Source organism: Elephantulus edwardii, unplaced genomic scaffold (genome assembly GCF_000299155.1).
Source record: "Elephantulus edwardii isolate Elephantulus edwardi_28Jun2011 unplaced genomic scaffold, EleEdw1.0 scaffold00037, whole genome shotgun sequence".
Classification (NCBI taxonomy): Eukaryota; Metazoa; Chordata; class Mammalia; order Macroscelidea; family Macroscelididae; genus Elephantulus; species Elephantulus edwardii.
The window spans coordinates 9,047,468-9,070,091 of NW_006399787.1; the positions used below are offsets into that span (position 1 = coordinate 9,047,468).

General features: G+C 40.4%; 1 protein-coding gene across 1 annotated transcript in view; it reads right to left on the reverse strand.

Moving 5' to 3' along the window:
* Window positions 1-22,624, reverse strand: part of IFT43 (intraflagellar transport 43 homolog (Chlamydomonas)) — a 170,441-nt gene that overhangs the window by 100,557 nt on the left and 47,260 nt on the right. The window contains exon 3 of the mRNA XM_006884776.1: window positions 12,982-13,046. Coding sequence (XP_006884838.1) covers window positions 12,982-13,046 — 65 coding nt within the window. The remainder of the gene's footprint in view (window positions 1-12,981; window positions 13,047-22,624) is intronic.

Sequence of the window (22,624 nt, forward strand, 5' to 3'; positions counted from 1 at the left end):
AAAATTTTAAAAAATCTTTTAAAAAATCAAGACATGTCACACTGGGAAAAATCTGCTGTCAAGGATCTCTTAAAAAATGTTAAAGAGCAATGGTATCAATTTAAAAACTAAGGTGCGCCTTGTCCAAGCCATAGTCTTCTCAATTACTTGCTATGCAACTGGAAGTTGAACAATGACTAAGGATAACAGAAGAATAATCAATGTTTTTGAGCTGGAGTGCTAGAGAAGAGTACTGAATATCTCTTGGATTGCCAAGAGAACAAACAGGTCTGTCTTGGAGAAGGAAAACCAGAACGTTCCTTAGCAGCAAGGATGGCAAAAGTTCCTCCCACACACTTTGGGCATGTTTTTAGGAGGGGCCAGTGCTTGGAGAAAGATATCATGTGGGGAGACCTTAAAGTGGAGGGTGAGCAGAAGAGAGGGAGACCTTCAACAAAATGGCTCGAACAGTGACAGCAGCAATGGGCTCTGCATATCAGCAAAGGTGAAGGTACCAGACTGAGGCAGGCTGAGAATTCAAATCCATTGTTCAAACAGTCACTATGAGCTGGACTCGACTCAATCGCACCCACCAAAACCAACCTTTTCTTTTGAGGCATGTCTGGGTGAACTCAAACCTTTAAGCTAAGTTAGCAGTTGGTTCCACTTAGGTATTTATAAATACTCGGTAAATGTTAGCCGCTTCTGTTACCACCTTATGTGAAGGAAGACCCAAGCCCTGTACAAGAGAATCCCAAAGGGAGCTACCCCAACCCCCAAAATGACTAGATCTGCTAGCCATTGTTGTTGCTGTGCACTGTCAAGTCGGAAATGACCCAGAGCTGACCCTCCAGCAGGTTTTCAGAGGAAGTCAATCACATGGGAGGAGACAGCCCATCTTTCTTCCATGGAGCAGCTGGTGGGCCCAGACCAAGTGCCTTCTGGAGTACAGCACAGATTCCTGCCACTAGGCTAGCAGAGCTCCCTATTATTGTAAAAAGAGATAGCTAAGTCCTTCCCTGGCTAGATTCATTACACATCTTCCTCGACTATGGGCAATAAACTCAAATGCATGAACAGAGAACAATTAACTAGAGGGAAAAACTAAGCCTGACCCAGACTGTAGTGAATACAAGAATGTGTTCTTCATTTAAAAGTTGGTTGTTATTTTATTTTGGAGGAACATTCTTCTAAGTGGTACAGCCTTCTTCTATCAATTTGCTATACTGAGGTAACCTGGTATTTGCTGTGATGCTGAACCTTGTGCCACTGGGGTGTCAATGCCATAACTGTTATCCATGGAGGACAGTGTTTAGTGGCGCTCCCATTTGAAGACAGGTTTGGAAGTAGGAGTGGCATCCACTTCCTAAACAACATGCCTCTGGAAACTCTATGAACTTTGAGAAACAATGATAGTTACAGAAAGGATTCAGGCCTTTTGTTCCTAGGGTCACTAGAAGTCATGCTTGACTCAACAGCAATCAACAACAACAACAACAATTCTTCATTTAAAGACAGAAATGCTTAAGACACTGACTGGAGGAAGGGACTGGTCCTTGGAAGAGGACATCACGCTGGAAGGGTAGAGGACGGTACAGGATAGGAAGATCCAGGATTAGACGGATATACAGTAACTGGGATAATGAAGGTAGATGTGTTAGAGTCGGTGAGACTGGTTCAGGATAGGGCAGGGTTCTGAGCTTTTGTGCACAGGGTCGCTATGAGTCAAAGGCTATCTGACGGCACATAACAGCAACAACACTGCTTATGACTAGCTGATCTAGATAAAAGTACAAACTCAACACTGGTCAATTTCAAAAGATGATAATCTGACTATTTTTCTTGCATCTCCTAATTTTTAAATGTTATTATTAAGTCAATGTTAAAAGACAAAAAAAAAAAACCAAAACACCACCCCACCATCTGGGCGTTAACTGAGCTAGCAGGTCTCTCTAATCTGGGACCTCTGTTCCATTTGATGCCCCTGGCTCTCCCCTGCTCACCCCAAAACTTTTGAATGATTCATTTTGGTTTTTTAAAGTACTCTGAAGAAAAGTATTCTCCTACTCCAATCACTATGAAAGATGTGTGTCACACTGAGAAATGTTACTGATCTGTGATAATCTTCCTTCAGTTTGGTGAGCAAAAGACAAAAATCAGGTCTATAAATTTAAAAAACAGAGACTCAAACTCTGAACCACAGTTCCTGGTGGGATTCTTCTATAACGGTATCTTACTTCAGCAGTTTTGGATGAAAGCTTTTTTATAATAAAATGAAACTGTCATTTTGGACAGGTTAATACAACTCTCTTTTTCAGGCACAGCACACAAAAGAACAGCTCAATATACTTCTCAGATTTCCTAGATGGTCTTTCACCTGTCTTCACATGTAGAGTAAAAGGACATTAATTATGTTAGTCATATTATTCACCCGTTATGCTTTTCTAATATCCTTAACAGAAAGCGCTCTGTGTGCCTTCAGCCTTGCGTCAGCTCCTCCTCCCCACCTGGACCTGCAAAGCACTAAAAACCCAAAGAATTTTCTATTTTAAAACTTCTATTGCCCCACATAAGTTCTTTGTGTGCACTTCCTTTTTATCTTTTTAACAGTCTTTCACTTCCTGGTACATGATGTCTTCCCCCAATCTCAAGTACTCAGTACATCAAATCTACTCTTGTGATGGCCCTTACATTCAGGTGAGATGTATTCAAGACTATGCTTTGGCCCACAAGGGATTGTGCTGATTTTCTTGAGATTCACCTTGAACTTGTACACAAGCAATACAGCTAAGCCCTGGCTTTGTCTTCACTGATGTCAGTAGACATGTCTATCGTGTCTTTCCACAAAAGTGGAAAACGAAAATAGAAGGAAATTTCTTCAACATACTGAAAAGAATATATGCAACATCGAGAGCCAATATTATTCTCAATGGAGAAAACGGAAAGATTTCCTTGCGATCAGGTACCAGACAAGGATGTCCACAGTCACCACTTCTATTCAATATTGTATTGGAAGTACTTGCCAGGGCAATATGACAAGAGAAGAAAATAAAAAGGTTAAAAGTTCAGCTATCACAATATGTCAATATGATAGTGCACACAGAAAACCCCAAGGACTCAACAACAACAACAAAAAAAAAAACCTGTTAGAGCTAGTAGACCAATTTAGTAGAGTAACAGGATATTAGATCAATATCCAAAATTCAGTGGGATTTCTCTACAGTAACAAATAGAACTCAAGAGAAGTAAACCAAAAAAGCAGTATCATTTACATTAGTCAACTACAAATCAAGATACTTGGGAGTGACTTGAATTAGAAACGCAAAGGACCTGTACAAAGAAAACTACAGAATATTTCTGCAAAACACAATAAAAGACCTACACAAATGGGGAAAAAAGTGTCCTGTTCATGAATAGGAAAACTCAAAATTGTGAAAATGACAATCTTATCAAAAGTACTCTACGTGTTCAATGTAATCCCAATAGATACCAAATTCATTCTTCAAGGAGATCAAAGGGGAAATTGTCAAGTTTATTTGGACAGGGAAGAAACCTCAAACAAGCAACGCACTTCGAAAAAACAAAAATTAATTGGGAGGCTTAGCACTCCCTGACCTCAAAACCTATTTACTACACAGCGGTAATAACCAAAACAGCATGATACTGGTACAATGACAGGCATACAGACCAATGGAACAGAATTGAGAACCCAGAAATGGACCCAACTGATATTAGACAAGGAAATGAAACCTATCAAATGGGGACATGACAACCTCTTCAACAAATGGTGCTGGCAAAGCTGGACTGCTACCTGCAGAAAACTGAAACGGATCCTCCTCTCACACCATACACAAAAATCAACTCAAGGTGGATCAGAGACCTGGGAGTAATGTCCAAAACCATAAAGTTCATCAGAGACAAACTAGGATCAAGCTCAGAAGGCCTAGTCTAGGGTACAAAGATACTTCCAAGTACAGCCAGAAATGCACAGTCGGAGAGAATAAAACTGATGAATGGGACCTTCTCAAGATTAAATCTCTGTGTACATCAAAAACTTGTTCCAAAAGAGTGAAAAGAAAATCTACTTCTTGGGGAAAAAAACATTTAGCAATAACTGTTCAGCAAGGATCTCATATCAAAAGTCTACAGAATCCTACAAGGTCTCGATAAGAAAAAGACTGATCATACAATTACAAAATGAGCAAAAGACATGGAAAGAATTTTCACAGAGAAAGACTGAATGGCCAAGAGACACAAGAAGAAATGCTCAAAATCACTGGCAATAAGAGAGATGCAAATCAAAACCACAATGAGATACCATGTCAGCCCTACTCTCAGTTTGTGCCTCAGTTCTCATATCCTCAGGGTATATTCCAAGTAGTGGAATAGCCGGGTCACTTTTATACATTGTTGGTAGGATTGTAAAATGGCACAACCACTCTGGAAGGCAGTTTGGCATTTCCTCAAACAGCTGAACACTGACCCAGTTATTCCACGGCTTGGAAAATACCCCGAGAATTGAGGCACAAATGGATGCAGCCCAAATGTCCAACCACAACTGAATGGGTTGAGAAATTATGGTACATACTATGCAGCATGCAGGAGCAATGATTTTGTAATTCACTACCTAATCTGGGAGGGACTGGGGAGCATTATGCTAAGTGTCCCATAAGGACAAATATTGTATAAGACCATTATTGTAGAAACAAATAATTAGTAAAATGTATATTAGGATCTAAGGGGGAGAGGGTGGGAGCACAGGGGTGAGGATGGGTTGGAGGTAATAATAGGATCGCACAATTTGATGGGTGGAGGGAGGCGTGAGTTAAAGAAACGGGAAAGATCTAGTGTGAAAAACAATGTATGTGGAATGTGTAAGTAAACCAGGATAAAAGAAAAAGTAAAAAAAAAAGTACAAGTAGTCAGTTCATCCTGGTGCAGTTTGTCTGGTGAGGTCCATGTGCAGAGTTGTCCTTTTTGTTGCTGGAAAAAGTTATTTGTGATGAACTCAAGTCATTGGGCTTGCAGAATTCTATCCAGGAATCTCCAGCATCATTTTCATCTCCAAGGTCAACTTTTCTAGCTACTAGGCCTTCTTCCATGCTTCCAACTTGCACATTCCAGCCACTAGTAATTATCAGTGCATCTTTCTTGCAGGTATGATCAATTCCAGACTGCAATACTGTGTCAAATTCTTGTTTCATCATCTTTTGGTGGGGAATGTATTTGAATAGTAGTCATGTTAACTGGTTTTCCTCTTAGGCATATGGATAGTAACTTATCACTGACAGTGCTGTATGTACTTCATGTTATATTTTCCAACACTCCTTTTCATAATGAATGCAATGCCATTCTTCATGTTATCATTCCCAGTACGTTATTGTTGTTACTATGTGCCATCAAGTTGCCTGCAACTCATAGTGACCCTAGGTAATAACAGCTCTTAACCTTGCCCTATATCCTGAGTCATTCACAATGACTCAGACACACCTACTTCTATTTCTCAAGTTACTGTATCAATCCATCTCATCTAAGGTCTTCCTCTCCTGCACTGTTCCACCACACTTTGAAGCATGATGTCCCTCTCCAAGGACTGGTCCCCCCCCTGCAACATGTCTAAAGTATGTGAGACAGAGCTTCAAAATCCTTGCCTCCGAGGAGCAGCCAGGTTTCATCCTCTCCAAGATGTTTGTTTTCTTAGCAGTTCATAGTATGTTCAAGACTCTTCTCCAGCACAACAACTCAAAGGCATCAATTCTTCTGACATCCTTAATCCACTGTCCAGCTCTCTGATGCATAGCAAGTAACTGCAAAGACTGTGGCCTGAATCAGGCACACCTTAGTCTCTAGCCTGACACTGTTGCTCTTCAGCACTCTAGAGAGGTCCCTGAAAGCAGATTTTCCTAACACAATTCATCTTTTTATTTTCTGACTGCTGGGGCCAAGGGTGTGGATGTGGAATCGAGAATGCTGAAACTGTTAACAATCTCAATCTTCTCCATCTATCATGGTGCTGCCAGTTGGCCCAGTGATGACAATTTGTTTTCCTTGATGTAGAGCTTCAATCCATATGGAAGACTATAGTCCTTGACCTTTTACAGCAAATTCTTCAGGTCCTCCTCAGTTTCTGCAAGCAAGGTTGTGCCAAGCATGTAACACAGGCTGTTGATTAATTTTCCTCCAATCCTGATGCCACATTCCTCGTCACAAAGCCCAGTCTCCTGAATGATCTGTTCAGCACATAGACTGAAAAGGTATGAAGAAAGGATGCATTCCTGACACCCTGTCTCCCTGATTTTGAACCACACAGTGTTTCCTTGCTCTGCTGAATATCAACTGGCCAGTACCAGTCCATTCTGGCTCAGTAATGCCTAGGTTATCAATTCCTACATGTTCCATTTCGTTTTTTTACAACTTCCATTTTCCTATCATTCACTCATTCATACTTCATATATTCCATGTCCCAGTGTTCAAATTATTAGTGGATATCCTGGGGTTTTTTTTACTTGAACTGGAAATACTGAAACATTAATAAATTTAGATATATCAATCAGCTTAGAGGGTGTCTTTCAGCCAGCAATATAAAAAACATCCCTTTCCTTTCTCACCAGCAGGTACTCTATTAACACGTTGCCGCACACTTTTAAATTGACGACCGTGCTTAGAAACACATTTTTCCCCCCAATGTATTACCATCATCTGTGGCAATGTGTTAAAAAAAAAAACCAACAAACCAATGAGAGTTTGCTTCCTTCCTTTGCCACCATACTGAATGCAAATCCCTTCCATCTTCACTATGTCTTCTCAAAGACTTTCAGGATCAAAAGAATCTTAGCCAAGAAGCAGAAGGTAAATCATTCCATTCTCCACTGGATTCAAATGAAAACAAGTGATAAAATCAACTACAACTCCAAAAGGAGACACAGGAGAGGAACCAACCTGTCTCTAAGGAGTCACACGTACAACAGCATGCAGATTTCCCTAGGTTTACAAGCACCTGGCCATACCATGTTCAAGAGCATTTTAGCATTTCAAGTTTACAATTCCACCATAACATGGTCATCTGAACATATCATGGGGGGGGGGGGCGGGAGGAATCTGGGGTTTTTCCTTTGTTTTGATATTTCCAAATTAAGAAATCTGCTAATAAATATGTGTGACCTTTCATATGTAAAGCAAACAAAAAATAAACAAGAAACTATTAAGGAAGTGCAGTTCTGGCCTATCAGGAAGGTAGACATATGAGAACAGAAAATTCTTAAAAATTAGGAAAAAATCAAAATGTTTCCCCAAAGTTGCATATATAGAAAATAAACTATCAAATTCTTATAATCTCCTCTGCTTTGAGCAGTTCTTCAATACTTTCTAGCTGACTGCTTGGACATTTTTTCACTGAGTAATTACATCTGTCTGTCTGCTTGGTTTTTGTCCATTTGGTTTCCTGCAGTACAATGACCATTTAACAAACATCCCATGTGACTTTTTACTTTCAGGCATTCTTTTCATCATCACATTTTATTGTTTATTGTTGTCAGTTGCCATCAAACCTATTTGATTCCAACTCATGGTGAATTCACATCAACAGAACATAACTGCTCCACAGTGTCTCCCAGGCCTTAAAAAGAGGATTCCCAAGCCTGTCTTCAAGGTGTCTATGGGTGAGTTTGAACTTCCAATCTTTCAGACAGGTGTCAGGCAAGTAATGATTTTTGTTTTATTTTAATGCCTTCTAAATTATAACTGTAAAAAATGCTGATCTATTTGAAGTATTATATAGGTATACATGAGACCCAGATTCCTATTACCATTCAAAAAACTCGACGTCACACTGTAACTGTTATCATAAAAGCCTTTCTTGAAAATGAGGTCAGGCTCACAAAGCTTATCCATGGAGAACGCTGAGTAAACTGTATGTTTCTACCACCAGCTGCTAAGAACAATTTAATCAGAAATCCAAAAGATCATGCTCAGTGTTTCACTTTCAAATACAACAATGTTCTCAGACCATTTTAATAGGCTATAGAGGGCACTGTGGTGGCCTGGTGAGTAAGAGGCTGCCAACCCAAAGGCAAGCAGTTTGGAACTTCTAGTTGTTCTGCAGGAGAAAGATGAGAAGTCTTCTCTCATGTAATTTATGGCCTCTGACAAGCTGCTGGAGCCTCAGTTATGAGGCTGTTCTAACTCAATGGCAATGAAAGAACAGGAGTCAAGGCTCCAGTAAGAACTGATGGAAGTAGTAAGATTTTTGAGACAAGAAAAGAGGAGAAACAATGTATGACAACAATTTGGAACAAGGGGTTCATTGCTGGGGGTGGGGGAAGAAAATGTGCAACAATGAAAAAAATAAATAAAAGAAAATGGGAGAAACAAAGTATCTCCAGATACATGTTACTTACTCAATAAACAAACTAAAGGTGACTCTTTGTCCTCAAAACAGTCCTAATAAAAGTTTTAGACAATCTTTTTAAAGTGTACTAGCAAAACCTTAAACTCAAGTAGTGTAACTTTACAAGAAAGATAACAATAATCTCATATACTATACATGCAGAATGATGTTACAGCCAAGTCTGCCATAACTGCTGCGTTTTGGTTCATTCACTGTCTTTTAAAGTGCTCTGTGCACTTGCTAAAGTCTGCCTAGCCTCATAATTAGCTACAATAGTCCTCAAGGAAAATTAAAATCAAACTAATAAACCACTGGTGTCAACTGCCCTAAAGAAAATCACCGTGGACTTGTCATCGTTTCTGTTAAGTTGCCAAAGTTAGCTCCAACTAGCAGCCTTAACAATAAATAGAATAAAGCACTATCATCAGTCGTGCACCATCCACACAATCCCCAGTATGCTTGTTACTCCACCTTACTGAGGATTTCTCTTGTTCACAGAATCTCTACTCTACCAAACATGATGTCCTCTTCTAGCAGCTGGACGTTCCTGATGGGTGTGTCCAAAGTAAGCTACATAAAGCCTCACCACTCTCCCACCTACTGAGATTTGGGCTGTACTTCCTCCAAAGACATTTTAGTTATTCTTGGAGGCCACGGCATGTTCCATGTTCTTCGTCAACTCCATAATACGAATGCGTCAATTCTTCTTTTTAATTCTTCCTTTCTCATTGTCCAGCTTTCACATCAAATCAAGTGATGTGGATCAGGAGCACCTTAATAATTCAACTAACACCTTTACTTTTTAAAATGTTACAGAGCTCTTTTACACAACATTACTCAATGCAGGAATTCCTTTGACTTCCTGACTGCTAATTTCCTGGGCAATGATTTTTGTCCATGGAGAAAGATATTCATGATAACTTCCATTTTTTCACCATTTGTCATGATGTTTACTGGTCCAGTTGTGAGGATTTTCATTTTCTTTACATCCCAGTGTAATCTATACTGAAGGCTGTAGTCTTTTACATTCTTCAGTTGGTGCTTCAAGTTGTCTTTCTTAAACTAGGTGATGTTATCTGACTATCATAGGATGTTGATGAGTCTCCCTCTAATTCCACAATGCCATGGTCTTCTTCATATAGTCCTGTTTCTCAGATCATTTGCTCAACATACAGAATGAATAAGGTGAAAAGATACACTCTGTTGTACATCTTTCCCAACTTCGAGCCACACAATATTCCCTTGTTTATTAGAATAACTGCCTCTTGGTTTATACAAAAGTTCTCCTTTAATGAAATTAAGTGGTCTGAAATCCCCATTTTCTTAATGTTATCTCTAATTTGTTATAATTCACACAGCTGAATGATTTTACAAAGGTAAACATTTTTTTCTGGTCATCTCTGCTTTTCGTCATGATCCTCCTGATCTTAGAATAATATCTTTCATTCCACACCCTCTTCTGAGTCTGATATGTAATGCTTATAATTCCCTATTAATGTACTGTGCAGCTGTTTTATAATTATATTTAGCAAAATTTTGTTAGCATGTGATATTTATGATACTGTTCAATGCATTTGATCTGTCTTTCTTTGGACCAGACATGTATGTATCTGGGTGTCTGGAAGCCAGCTGACTATGTGGTTATCTTCCAAAGTTCTTGACACAGATGTGTAAGCACTTCAAATACTGTACTCGGCTCTCTGCTCCTTGTCGATCCAGACTGCCCTCTCTTCTTGTGCAGCCTCAGCCACATCCCTGATACACAATGGTGAATGTCGGAGTAAACGGGTTTGGCCTCATTGAAAGCCTGGTCACAAGGGCTGCTTTTAACTAACAAAGTGAATGTTCTTGCCTTCAATGATCCCTTCATTGACCTCAACTACATGGTCTATATGTTCCAATATGATTCCACCCATGGCAAGTTCAACGGCACACTCAAGGCTGAGAATAGGAAGCTGGTCATCAATGGGAAAGCCATCACTATCTTCCAGGAGCAAGATTCCGCCAACATAAAGTGAGATGATGCTGGTGCTGAGTATGTTGTGGAGTTCACTGGTGTCTTCACAACCTTGGAGAAGGCTGGGGCTCACTTCAAGGGTGGTGCCAAACGGGTAATCATCTCTGCTCCTTCAGCTGATGCTGCCATGTTTGTGATGGGTGTGAACCATGAAAAGTATGACAACTCTCTCAAAATTGTCAGCAATGCCTCCTGCACCACCAACTGCTTGGCTACCCTGACCAAAGTCATCCATGGCATGGCATTGTAGAGGGACTCATGACCACAGTCCACGCCACCACTGCCACCCAGAAGATTGTGGATGGACCCTCTGAAGAGCTGTGGGGTGATGGCCATGGAACTGCCTAGAACATCATCCCTGCATCTACTGACACTGCCAAGGCTGTGGGCAACGTCACCCCTAAACTGAATGGGAAAATGGCCAGCATGGCTTTCTTTGTCCCCATCCCCAATGTGTCAGTTGTAGACCTGACCTGCCGTCTGAAGAAAGCTGTCAAATATGATGACAGCAAGAAAGTTGTAAAGCAGGCATCAGAAGGGCCCCTCAAGGGCATCCTGAGATACACTGAAGACCAGGTTACTTTAACAGTAACACCCACTCTTCCACTTTTGATGCTGGGGCTGGCACTGCCCTGAACAATCATTTTGTCAAACTCATTTTCTGGTATGACAATGAATTTGGCCACAGCCACTGGTGGTCAACCTGATGGTTCACATGGCCTCCAAAGAATAAGAGCCCCTTGGACCACCAGCCCCAGCAACAGCACTAGGAGAGAGAGAGACCCTCAGCTGCTGGGGAGTCCTTGTCCCAACTCGATCCTCCCACACACTGAGAATCTCACATCCTTGACACAGTTTCCATCCAGTCCCCTGAGAAAGGGGAGGGGCTTGGAAAGCCCATCTTGTCATGTACCATCAATAAAGTACACTGCACTTAGACAAAAAAAGGAATAATACTGTACTCATCTGTCAAAGCATTTCAATTAGCAGTCCATCAATTCCAGGAGCCCGATTGTCACCAATGCTTTCAGTGCAGCTGTGAACTACCTCTTTTGATGTCACTGGCTCCTGATCATATTCTACCACTTGAAATGGTTGAACAAGGACTAATTCCTTTTGGACCAGTAACTCTATGTATTCCTTCAATCTTTTGATGTCATTTGCATCATTCAACTTTTTTTGCCCAATTTGAGATTTTAATTTTTTTTCATTTTTTTTTTCCATTTGAGAAATGAACATAATTTCCTGTTTTCATATTCTAGATCCAGGTCTATGTACATTTCATTCTAAAACTCTGCCTTATCTTCATGAGATGCTCTTGAGAAGGTTTTGTTAATTTTATGTGCAGCTTTTACCTCATTGTTTTTCTTCTGTGTACTTTACCTACTGGGACATTCATTTTCATCTCTCCTTTCTTTTTATCTTTTTAATAACCTTTTAACTTGTTAGATCCTCTAATCCCTTCAGTCATCAAGAAAACAAAAATCACACTAACAATACATCAGAAGTATCAATCACTCTTTAGAACACTGCCATGTACTTAGACATGCTTAAAACAATCCCAAAGTCACTTAAGGTCTAATGTTAAAGCAGAAAATTGGCAAAATAAAAGGTGCAGGCCTCAGAAATAATCATCTCATCTGTTGATATAATACTGCCTTTTCTTAAATGGACCATTTTACTGTTTTTCAAAGCCTTTCCTTTTTTAACACTGAACCATTTTACTGTTCCGAAAAGAGCTGATGACAGCTTTTTCTCTTCAGCTAATATCCATGGGGTTTCTTTTTGGGATAATTAAATGTTCTAAAATTGATTGCGGTGACAGTTCCAGAATTCTGTGAATATACAAAAAAATCACCAATCTTATACTTTGAGACTGTTAACAATTTCAGCTTGCTTGATTCCACAATCAACACTCTTGGCACAAACAGTCAGGAAATCAAAAGATTAATTACATTAGGAAAATCTGCTGTCGGGACCTCGCCAGAGTGCTGAAAAGTAAGGATGTCAGCCTAGAGACTAAGATGTAACTAATCCAGTCTATGGTCTTTGCAATTATTTGCTATACATCAGAGAGCTAGACAATGACTAGGATGACAGAAGAAGATGCTTTTGAGTTGTGGTGCTAGAGAAGAATACTGAACATACCACAGACTGTCAAGAGAACTAACAGGTCTATCCTGGAGAGGGTGAAATCAAGCTGCTCCTTGGAGGCAAGGATTTTAAGATTCCATGTCACATACTTTGAGCACTTAGCCAGGAGAGATCAGTTTTTGGAGAAGGATATCATGCTTAGAGGACTCGAGGGATAGCACAGGAAAGGAAGACCCTGGTTGAGATGGATTGACTCAGTGACTGGTGTAATGAGGGTAGCTGTGTCACAGACAGTGAGATTGGCTCAAGATAGAGCAGGGCTCAAAGCTATTGGGCATAGGGTCGCTATGTGTCATAGCTGACTCGACACATAACAACATATACTTTAAATAAACAAACTGTATGGGAGATGCGAGATGATTCCTATCTCAGTAGAATGACTACAAAACAACAAAGATAACAGAACCACAGTCCCTGATCCTGCCTCCATCGCTGCTGTACTCACTTTGAAACCTTCACGGAATCATCTGCCCAGCCTCCATGTCGACGAGGTGGCTTTGGAGGAGGGGTCTACAGAGAGAGGACAAAAACCACAATCAATGTTCACCTTCAAACTGAGGTTAGGATCAGACTTAAACCTAAATTCTAATTTACCTTTTGAGTAAAGATACAATAACCTAACACACTGTGAAATCTCAGTGCCTGCATACCCTTCTAGTGGAAGGGTACCTTACCACAGTATCTGGAGGTCAACTTGGCAATGTATTAAAGTTTTTAAAATGCTCATACTTTTTGAGCCAGCACTGACAGTCTCAGGAATCTATCCCAGGAAAATGATGAGAGAAGAGAGAATGGTGTTTTTAAATAGTGAATAATAGGAAACAACCTACATGGCTAACAGTAGGACTGTAAGTAAATCACAAAACATGAAAATATGATGCAAAAAAAAAAGAAAATATGATGCAATAATTTTACAATTCTATTAAAAGTAACTTAATACCATGAAAAAGTACAATACATATTAATGATTTTAAAATCTCTTACAAAACAGTAGGTATTATCTCTGATTTTGTGAAAAGATTAATAATACATAATGGTGTTGTCACCAAGTTGTCCCCCAACTACTGGCAACCCCACCCATGAACAGCTCACAGTGCCGCCTGGTTCTGCGCCAGCCCCGTAACTGGTGGCAGATCAGACAACATTCCATTGTGACCACAGAGACTGGTTGATTTTCAGAAACAGGTCTCCAGCCCTTTCTTTCTTCTCATTCATAATCCTAGTGTTAATCTGATACGTGCATATGAGGGACTCACTGCAGAGAAAAACCTGCAGGCAATTGTTATTGTTCTTTTTTGTGCTGTGACATAGTTTCTGTTTGTTTTTTTAAATAGTCAACTTTTAGTACCTTTATAAAAAGAAAAGTAATAAAATACACAAGAAGGAGGGTCATTTAGGAGGCAAACTTGAGTGGTTAAAAAATCTACTCAAATTATTGAACAGGAAACACCCATTTGCAATGCAGACACTCAGAAACTCAAGCATAAGAATTCTTGCTATCAACTGAAAAACCATGAGAATATCAACAAATCCACTGAATTTCTCTGGTTGGATAGAACAGCATAACCGATTTCCTATTTTGAATTAACCTTTACATTCTCCTAAAACTAACTGTTAAAATATAAATTTTCTTTTTCCAAGACTTGTTGTAATTACAACCACTGTTCTTGGTCTAAGAAGGTACTTAGACAAATGCACTAAAGGAGGAATCAACAAGCTTCTGTAAGGGACTAGGCAGTATGTATTTTTGGTTTTGTGGTCCATATGGTCTCTGTTGCAACTACTCAGTATAGACTCTATAGGAAAAAACCAAACCACACCAAGCCCATTGCCCAAGAGTTGATTGTGATTCATGGTCTCCACTGAGTTTTTGAGGCTGTAAATCTTGACAAGCACAGAATGCCTCATCTTTCTCCTGTAGAACTGCTGAAGGGTTCAAACAGCTGGCTGTGGGGCCAGCAGCCCAGTAAATAACTCACTATGCCAGCAGGGCTCCTCTTTAGAACCATCACAGGGAACAAGTAAACACTTTCATTTATCACATATCCCTCCTTCAGTGTACAAACAAGTATGTGTCTGTGGTATAATTTCAGTAGGGGCTATTTTATTAAAACTTTAAAGTAACTATTCATAATAACAAGCCGGCACTTCTTTGCTACTTGTATCAAAATATCATTACATTAAACATAAGACATCATTAAAGATCTTTTGTGCATCTGGAAGTGTTTGAAGTTTTTTATACACAGAAAGGTAAATTATTTACTGCATTCTAAGATAAATATATGAGGGAACATGAGATACAAATGGTACAATCTATATAGAAATTGAATTTAAAGATTTGAGACCAGAATTCATTTGTAATCTAGAGACTATCTGTACGCAGGGAGCTCTGGTGGTTCGAATCCACTAGCTGCTGCTTGGAAGAAAAATGGGCAATCTCTTTCCATGTGATGTATAGCTTTTAAAAACCCCTTGTACGGTCAGCTTTGACTTGATTCCAACTAGACAGGACATACTACCACCTACTTATAACATCTGCACAATGTACAAATCACACACTGTCTATTTTAGAGACATACCATGGACATTTAAGAGTCATGGAACTACAGAGTGTGGCTGCATTTCAATATAACAAGCCCATCTTTTTGTTTGCTGATCCGTGACCTGAAACCGCTTCATTCCGACTACCTTTTAATCTATAGCTCAAAGCCTATTTTTTTATGTTTACAAATTTTAATCCATGTATTTATTTTCTTACAGCATATTCTCCCCATTTAAGTTTTCCCCCTTTCATTCACTGTTGCACATTTTCCTTCCTGCCCACCCCTCCCACCCAGTTCACTTTTCTCTTTGAAAAAAAAATTCTTTCATTGATATACAATCTCCACCCCCACCCCACCCGAGTCCACAGTCCACTTTACTATGCATTTCTTTTTCTGGAATCTTGTCATGAAAATAATACCTAATCATCTATTACTTTTAAAGAATTCTCTCTCTCATCTGTTTCAATGCAGTATACATTATTTATGACCTCTTTTCTTAGTTTCCCCCCAAACCCAATGTCAGTCCCGTTTTACAACAGTAGCACTATGCACTATTTGTCCTTCTGTGACTGAGATATGTCACTCAGCATAATGTCCTCCAGGGTCACCCATTTTGCATAATATTTCATGAGTTCCTTGTTTTTCAATGCTGCACAGTATTTCATTGTGTGAATATACCACAGCTTCTCTATCCATTTGTTTGTTGATGGGTACTTGGGTTGTTTCCAACTCTTGCTATTGCGAACAAAGCCGCGATAAACATGGGTGTGCATATATCTGCTTGAGTGGCAGTTCTGGTTTCTTTAGGATATATTCCCAGTAGTGGAATTGCTGGGTCAAATGGTATCTCTATTTCCAACTATATCCATAGTGGTTGTACCATTTTAAACTCCCACCAACAGTGAATAAGGTTCCAGTTTCTCCACAACCTCACCACCATTTGTTGCTTGACAAAGCCTGTTTTGTAACATTTTTAAGAAAGTACAATTTACTATGATAAACTATTTTTATATTTTTGGCATGTTTTCTTTTACACCAAGGTATGCTTTCCTTCTGGATTCTCTGGTAGCATTGCAGCCTATGAAGGACACATGGCATTTCCACACTGACCCTTTCTGCAGGGTAAATCAGAGGCCTCCTGGAAATGACTGGAGAGTGACAAGATCTCGTCTACCTATATCCATTTAGTTCCTGGGGTATGTGAACAGCACTTTAGAGAACAGAGCAGACTTCAGTTTTCTATACAGGAGAAAGAAAGACAATGAAAACTATTCTGGAGCTAAATGTATCTTAGTTAAAACATCAAAAATGCGGAAGTAAAAATGAGGTATTCTGTGCCTCTAACAAAGGTGGAAGACAGAGCAGAATGATGGACTAAGTCAGAGATCCCATCACTGCTTTCTGTCCTCATGTCATCTGTTGGCATACCTGGTTCTCCATACATGCTCACGACCAGGCTGACAGGGAAAGTCCTATACTCTGAGCCTCCTTTCCTACAACACAGCTGACTCAAGTGTGGGTATACCACTCTGGTCCAATCTGAACCAATCAGATTCTGTGTTCCAGGAATCTGGAGTTGTGACACAGAGACTAAGCTGTTCAGACCACAATGAACACTAGTACTCTAAAAATCAACTGGAATTATGCTAGATCCACAGCTACCACAAACCAAAGCTGTGCATAAGCAAAATCCAAGAACTCTGAAAAGGGAGGTAGGCTACAGAGAGATAAAGATACGAGGGATAAGTCACCCTTTTCTTGATACTCAAAGGTTAGTAGGCAGGTAGCCTCACGCATGATTCACTCATCCATTCCCAAATTCTTGTAGAGCCCTTATCTAAGGCCTTGAGTTTAGGAGGTTTAAAATATTAAATAAGGGAAAGGAAATATACTGGATTCTCTTGAAGAGAGTTCATCTGAAATCAAAGGATATCTTAAACCCGTCTGACTAGCATTCATCCTCCTTGTAGTGCAAGAGCTAATATTATTTCTTTACTCACGAATTCGACTTCACTTGGCATTGGAAGCCACACACTAGTTGTGACAGCCTTTGCTTGGCTATATAGTGACTCTCGGTTTGCATGTAAGCTTCCATTTAAGAATTAAAAGATTTTGACATATGCAAAAGGAACAGATATAACACAGGGATGACCAAGTCTGGCTTCTCCCTGCTTCAAAAAGGGGAACCATCCCCTTCAATAATATCCATAGTAGAAATACATATCTGCTTGATCAGACATGCCCTCCCACCCCCGATACTCCTGCACCTTTTTCTACTAATCATTCGGGTCCAATATTTGTTGCTGACTCATAAACTTTACTCAGTTGTGGTACTGAAGATGAAGTTAATTAAAGGAGGCAAAGAATATCACCCAATGCAAATCTAGGTTTTAGCCCAGCAGTGCCAAGGCACAATCCCTTAATTAGCCCAGGGTCCGGTGTCAGTTCAGCAGTCAGATTTTCCTTTTATCATCTGGTAATAACTGCAAAACCTCTAACTGTGGCCTTTATCTCAGGGCTCCTTTGGTTACACCTTGCCACAGTTTCTTTACAGCAATGCCACAGTCTCTCTACCACCATCACCAAGGTCTTAACAGCAGGGTCTCACTCTCAGTAGGGTCATCATCCAGTCTCCCTCCAGTCATGCTGCTCAGCGTGGAAAGCACCTTATTTCCTATCCTAGTCCCACAGCTGCTGATGATTTGCAAGACCATGTGTCTGCAGTTAAGGTATCTGAAGACCAGAGGGGGTTAATATTAATGGCTAGAAAAGCCAAATTTTAAACTAACACTATAATACAAAAAGTCTTATTTCTAGGTTTTCTTGGAAAATTTAGTGATCCTAGCTGTACATGGCCACAACCAACTGGGAATGAAGAGTACCTGCTTCCTCTAGAAAGAGCATGTGAATTCCACTTTCCACAGTCCCCACCTCCTTACTTCCTCTCCTCTGTGGTTAAACAGTGAACCAGTTGCCATTTATTATTACTAAACTTACACTAAGTTTTTTCCCTCTTCTAGTCATGTTCAAATTATTTCTCTAAATCACCTAGAAGTGGAAAAAGGAAAACCATGGCACATGTTCAGAGGAAAAGAGGAAAGAACCCATTTCCTGGCGGAATGCAGACTTTTCCCACATGTTGAGCATATAACCCATAGTCTATGGGGAGAGGAAGAAAATGACCATCAGCATCTGCTCAAGGTTGATTTACATGAAGTCAGACCTGTCTCTACTCTCCAACTGTTCTCTCAATTCTGACAAGTGTCTTCTCTCTGCTTCTCTACTGTATTTGATAATTCTGCAGGGATTATTCAGAACTCACAGAACACTGTGAAAGTTAAGGGGGCTTACAAGGGAAGTAACATGATATAATTCAGGTTATGACACAGGACATTTCTTCAGTCAGGACATCTTGGCCATGCTTGCAGAGAGCCTCCTCTCTGGCCCCACAGCCTCAAGGCCTTGGCCTGTGTGTCCTGCTCGCTAAGTGTTACAGCTCTTTTAATACTCTGCTGATGCTAAGTACCCACAAAGAATCCAGTACACTAACAAGCTCAGGTCAAAATCTTTGGCTCTAATTCTGCAGATGGGTAAACTGAGTTCCCCTGGCAAGTGCCTAGAGATAGTTCACTGTCAGCAATCCTTCTGCCTGAAGGTGCTTGGCTTTCTGACTCCATGGACTAGAAGCCCATATTCTTTGCCTTATGTTGTTGTTGTTGTTAGGTGCCATCGAGCGAGTATGGCGACCCTATGAACAAAAGATCTGAACCTGTTCTATCCTGTGTCATCTTCACACTTCTTGACACCCAAGAGCCCACTGCGACAATCACTGTGTCCATCCACCTGGATAAGGGTCTTCCTCTCCTTTAATGACCCTCCACCTTTTCAAGTAACATGTCCCCCTCCAAGAAATAGCCCCTTCTAGCAACATGCCCAAGGTGTGTGAAGCAAGGTCTTATCATTCTTGCCTCCAAAGAGCACTCCAGCTGCATCCTCTCCAACCCGTATCTATTTGTTCTCTTGGTAGTCCATGGGATGTTTAGTGCTCTTCTCCAGCACCAAAACTCAAAGGCACCAATTCTTCTGTCATCCTTATTCATTGTCCAGCTCTCAGACGCATATAAAGTCCTCAAACCGACATCATTACCTCTTCAATAAATTGGAGAGGTTCCTAACTGCAGATTTCCCCAATGCGTCTCCTTTCCTGACTACTGGTTGGAGGAAAAATGTCTAGAATGTTGCAGTTGTTCCCCCACCCCCAGAATTGATCACCTTCTGAGAAACCTGGTAACATCTAAGGTGGCTAGATCAAAGACCAGATCCGATGATAAATCCTGATAAGGCTCTGGGCCTGATCACAAAAGCTCAAACCCAACTTAATTATATCCCAAATTCCAAGAAATACCATCTTTTCTCATCCTCCCCAGGACCCCTATAAGAAGGAATTGTCCCTAACTGCCCACGTGTCATTTTTACTTTTTCCACTCTTGGTCACTTGGCGTCCCTTTCAGACCAGGCAATAAAAGCCTGTTCATTTCTTGGGACCAGTTTTATTCTTTCTCTCTCTAGCTCTCAACTCTTTTTCTATCTAACACTGGTATCAAGGGTGTTAATTGTGGATCCAAGCAAGATGAAGCTACTGACAGTTTCAATCTCTTCCCCATCCATTATGATGTTGCCTATTGGTTCAGTCGTTAGAATCTTTGTTTTCTTGACAGTGAGATGCAATCCATACCAAAGGCTGCATTCCTTGATCTTCTGCAACAAGTGTTTCAAGCTTGTTGCTTTGCCTATACTGGTATCATATTTGCCTCATACCAAAATCATCTTCCGCCCATTGTTTCTCACTGTTGTACCATCTCTATGTCTTTTGACTTGAAGTCTCAGACAAAAAGGACACACTCAACTCCTGGCTTGTCTTTCCTGATGGCAGTGAAATTCCACCATTCCACTTCTTGGATGACAAAACTGATCACTCTCCATGTTAAGGCTCCATATACCTTATGGGAATGATCTCTTGCAAAAAAAAACCAAACAGCTGCATATCATATTTATATTAGTAGCAAGATAATAAATTGCCTTTAGGGGCCACAAACATGCATCCTGTCTCATTACCTTTTCAATCTATATGCAGAATAGATCATTTGAGAAGCTGCACTGTGTGAGGAGGAAGGTGGCATCAGGATTAGAGGAAGACTCATTAACAACCTGCATTTTACTGATGAGACAATCCTGCTTGCTGAAACTGAGGAGGACTTAAAGCATTTGTTGCAAAAGGCTGAATGTGGTCTGCAATATGGGCTGAAGCTCAACATCAAGAAAACAAAGATTCTCACAGAAAAGAAAAAGATTCTCACCATTGGGCCAAATGGCAGCACCATGATGGATGGAGAAGAGATTGAGGTTGTTAACAGTTTTCACTTACTCACTTCCACAATTAACACTCTTGGCACAAGCAGTCAGGCAATCAAAAGATCAATTGCATTAGGTAAAACTGCTGTCAAGGACCTCTCTAGAGTACTGAAGAGCAATAATGTCAGTCTAGAGACTAAGGTACAACTGATAAAGCCTATGGTCTTCACGATTACTTGCTATCCAATTAGCTGGACAATGACTAAGGAAGATGGGAGAAGAATCAATGCCTCTGAGTATAGTGCTGGGGAAGAGTACTGAACATACCATGGACTGTCAAGAGAAAAAACAGGTCTATCCTGGAGAAGGTGAAAAACAAGTTGTTCACTGGAGGCTAAAATTTTGGAGTTTTGTCTCACATGCTTTGGGTGTGTTGCCAGGAGGGACCAGTCCAGTAGAGAAAGCCCTGGACGAGATGGACTGACAGAGTGACTGGGGTAATAAAGGTAGTAGGTGTACTGGTGTGATTGGCTCAGGATAGGACAGAATTCAGAGCTATTGTACACAGGATAACTATAAGTCACAGGCAACTAGAGAGCATATAACAACAACAACCTAGTCATCTGGCAGGAGTTACAAAGACAAGGGCTAAGAAGAGTCATAAGTAATGCACAGCATCACACCAATTCACTAGTATTACCTATCTGATTGTGTTTATGAAAAACCTAGATCAAGAAGCTGTTATCTGAATAGAACAAGAGAACACTGCATGTTTCAAAACAGAAGGTGTGTGTCAGGATTGTATCCTTTCTCTACACATATTTAATGTGTATGCTGGGCAAATAATTCAAGAAGCTGAACTATATGAAGAAGATTGGAGGAGGGCGCACCAACAACCTGCGTTATACAGATGACACCACCTTTCTAGCTGAAAGTGAAGATGACTAGAAGCACCTGCTGCAGAATATAAAAGACTATAGCCTTCCATGTGGATTAAGTATCAGCATCAAGAAAATTAAAATCCTCACCACTGGACCAACAGACAATATCATGATAGATGCAGAAAAGATTGAAGTTGTCAATGATTTAGTTGTATTTAGACCCAAAACCAACACCCATGGTAGCAGCAATCAAGAAATCAAAAGACATGTTGCAATGAGTAAATCTGCTTCCATGGACCTCTCTATAGTACTAAAGAGTGAGAAGGTCAGTTTAAAGACTAACATGAACCTTATCCAAGCCATAGTATTTCCAATTGCTTCCTACGTATCTGACAGTTGAACAGTGACTGAGGATGACAAAGGATCAGTGCATTTGAATTGTGGGGCTGGAGTACTGAATCTGTCATGGACTTCCACAAGAACAAACAAGTCTGTCTTGGAGGAATTGCAGCCCAGGCGCTCCTCAGAGGTAAGAATGGTAAAACTTCATTTCACATACTTTGGGCATGTTGCAGGAGGGGACAATCGTGGGGAAAGGACATCATGCTGGGAAGATGAAGGTCAGAGAAAGAAAGATCCCCAATAAGATTGATTGACATAGTGACTGCAATCCTGGCCTCAAGCATATCAGAGACTGTGAGGACGGCACAGGACAGGGCAGGGTTCCCGTTGCTCCCCGGTTCTCTATAAGCCATCGTCAATTCAATGGCACCTAACAACAACCACCTGCCTGACCCCTGTAGCCACGGGAGGAGCTTGTGGAGTGTGACCCCTGAACCACATCCTTCAAGTTAGCCTTCTGCTTTCTTCCCTTTTACTATGGATGCTGAGGAAGACAAAATGAACTGAAAACTCATGCTGTCACAAAATCAGACGTGTCCAAGTTTATCTAATATTTCGGATCTTTTCCAAAGCTGTCAGATGGTGACTTGACAAGTAGAAAAAGTCACTGGCTTGACCTTCAGTAGCATCTGCCTGTTTCCTCAGTCTCTGTCTGCTGATAATACCTCTATTTCCTACTATAGGATATACAGGTTGTAATATGGGCAGAGAAAAATACTGTGACAGATTCCCAAACCAAACGCACTGCTGTCAAGGTGATTTCAGCTCCTAAAAACCACTCTATTATGTGCTGTATGTTTTTATGAGAAAAGACTCCTCACTTTTATGCTATGAAGATGCATCCTATGGAGATGCGCGGTGGATTCAAACTATTGTCCTTTCAATCAACAGACCAATGTTACACTACACC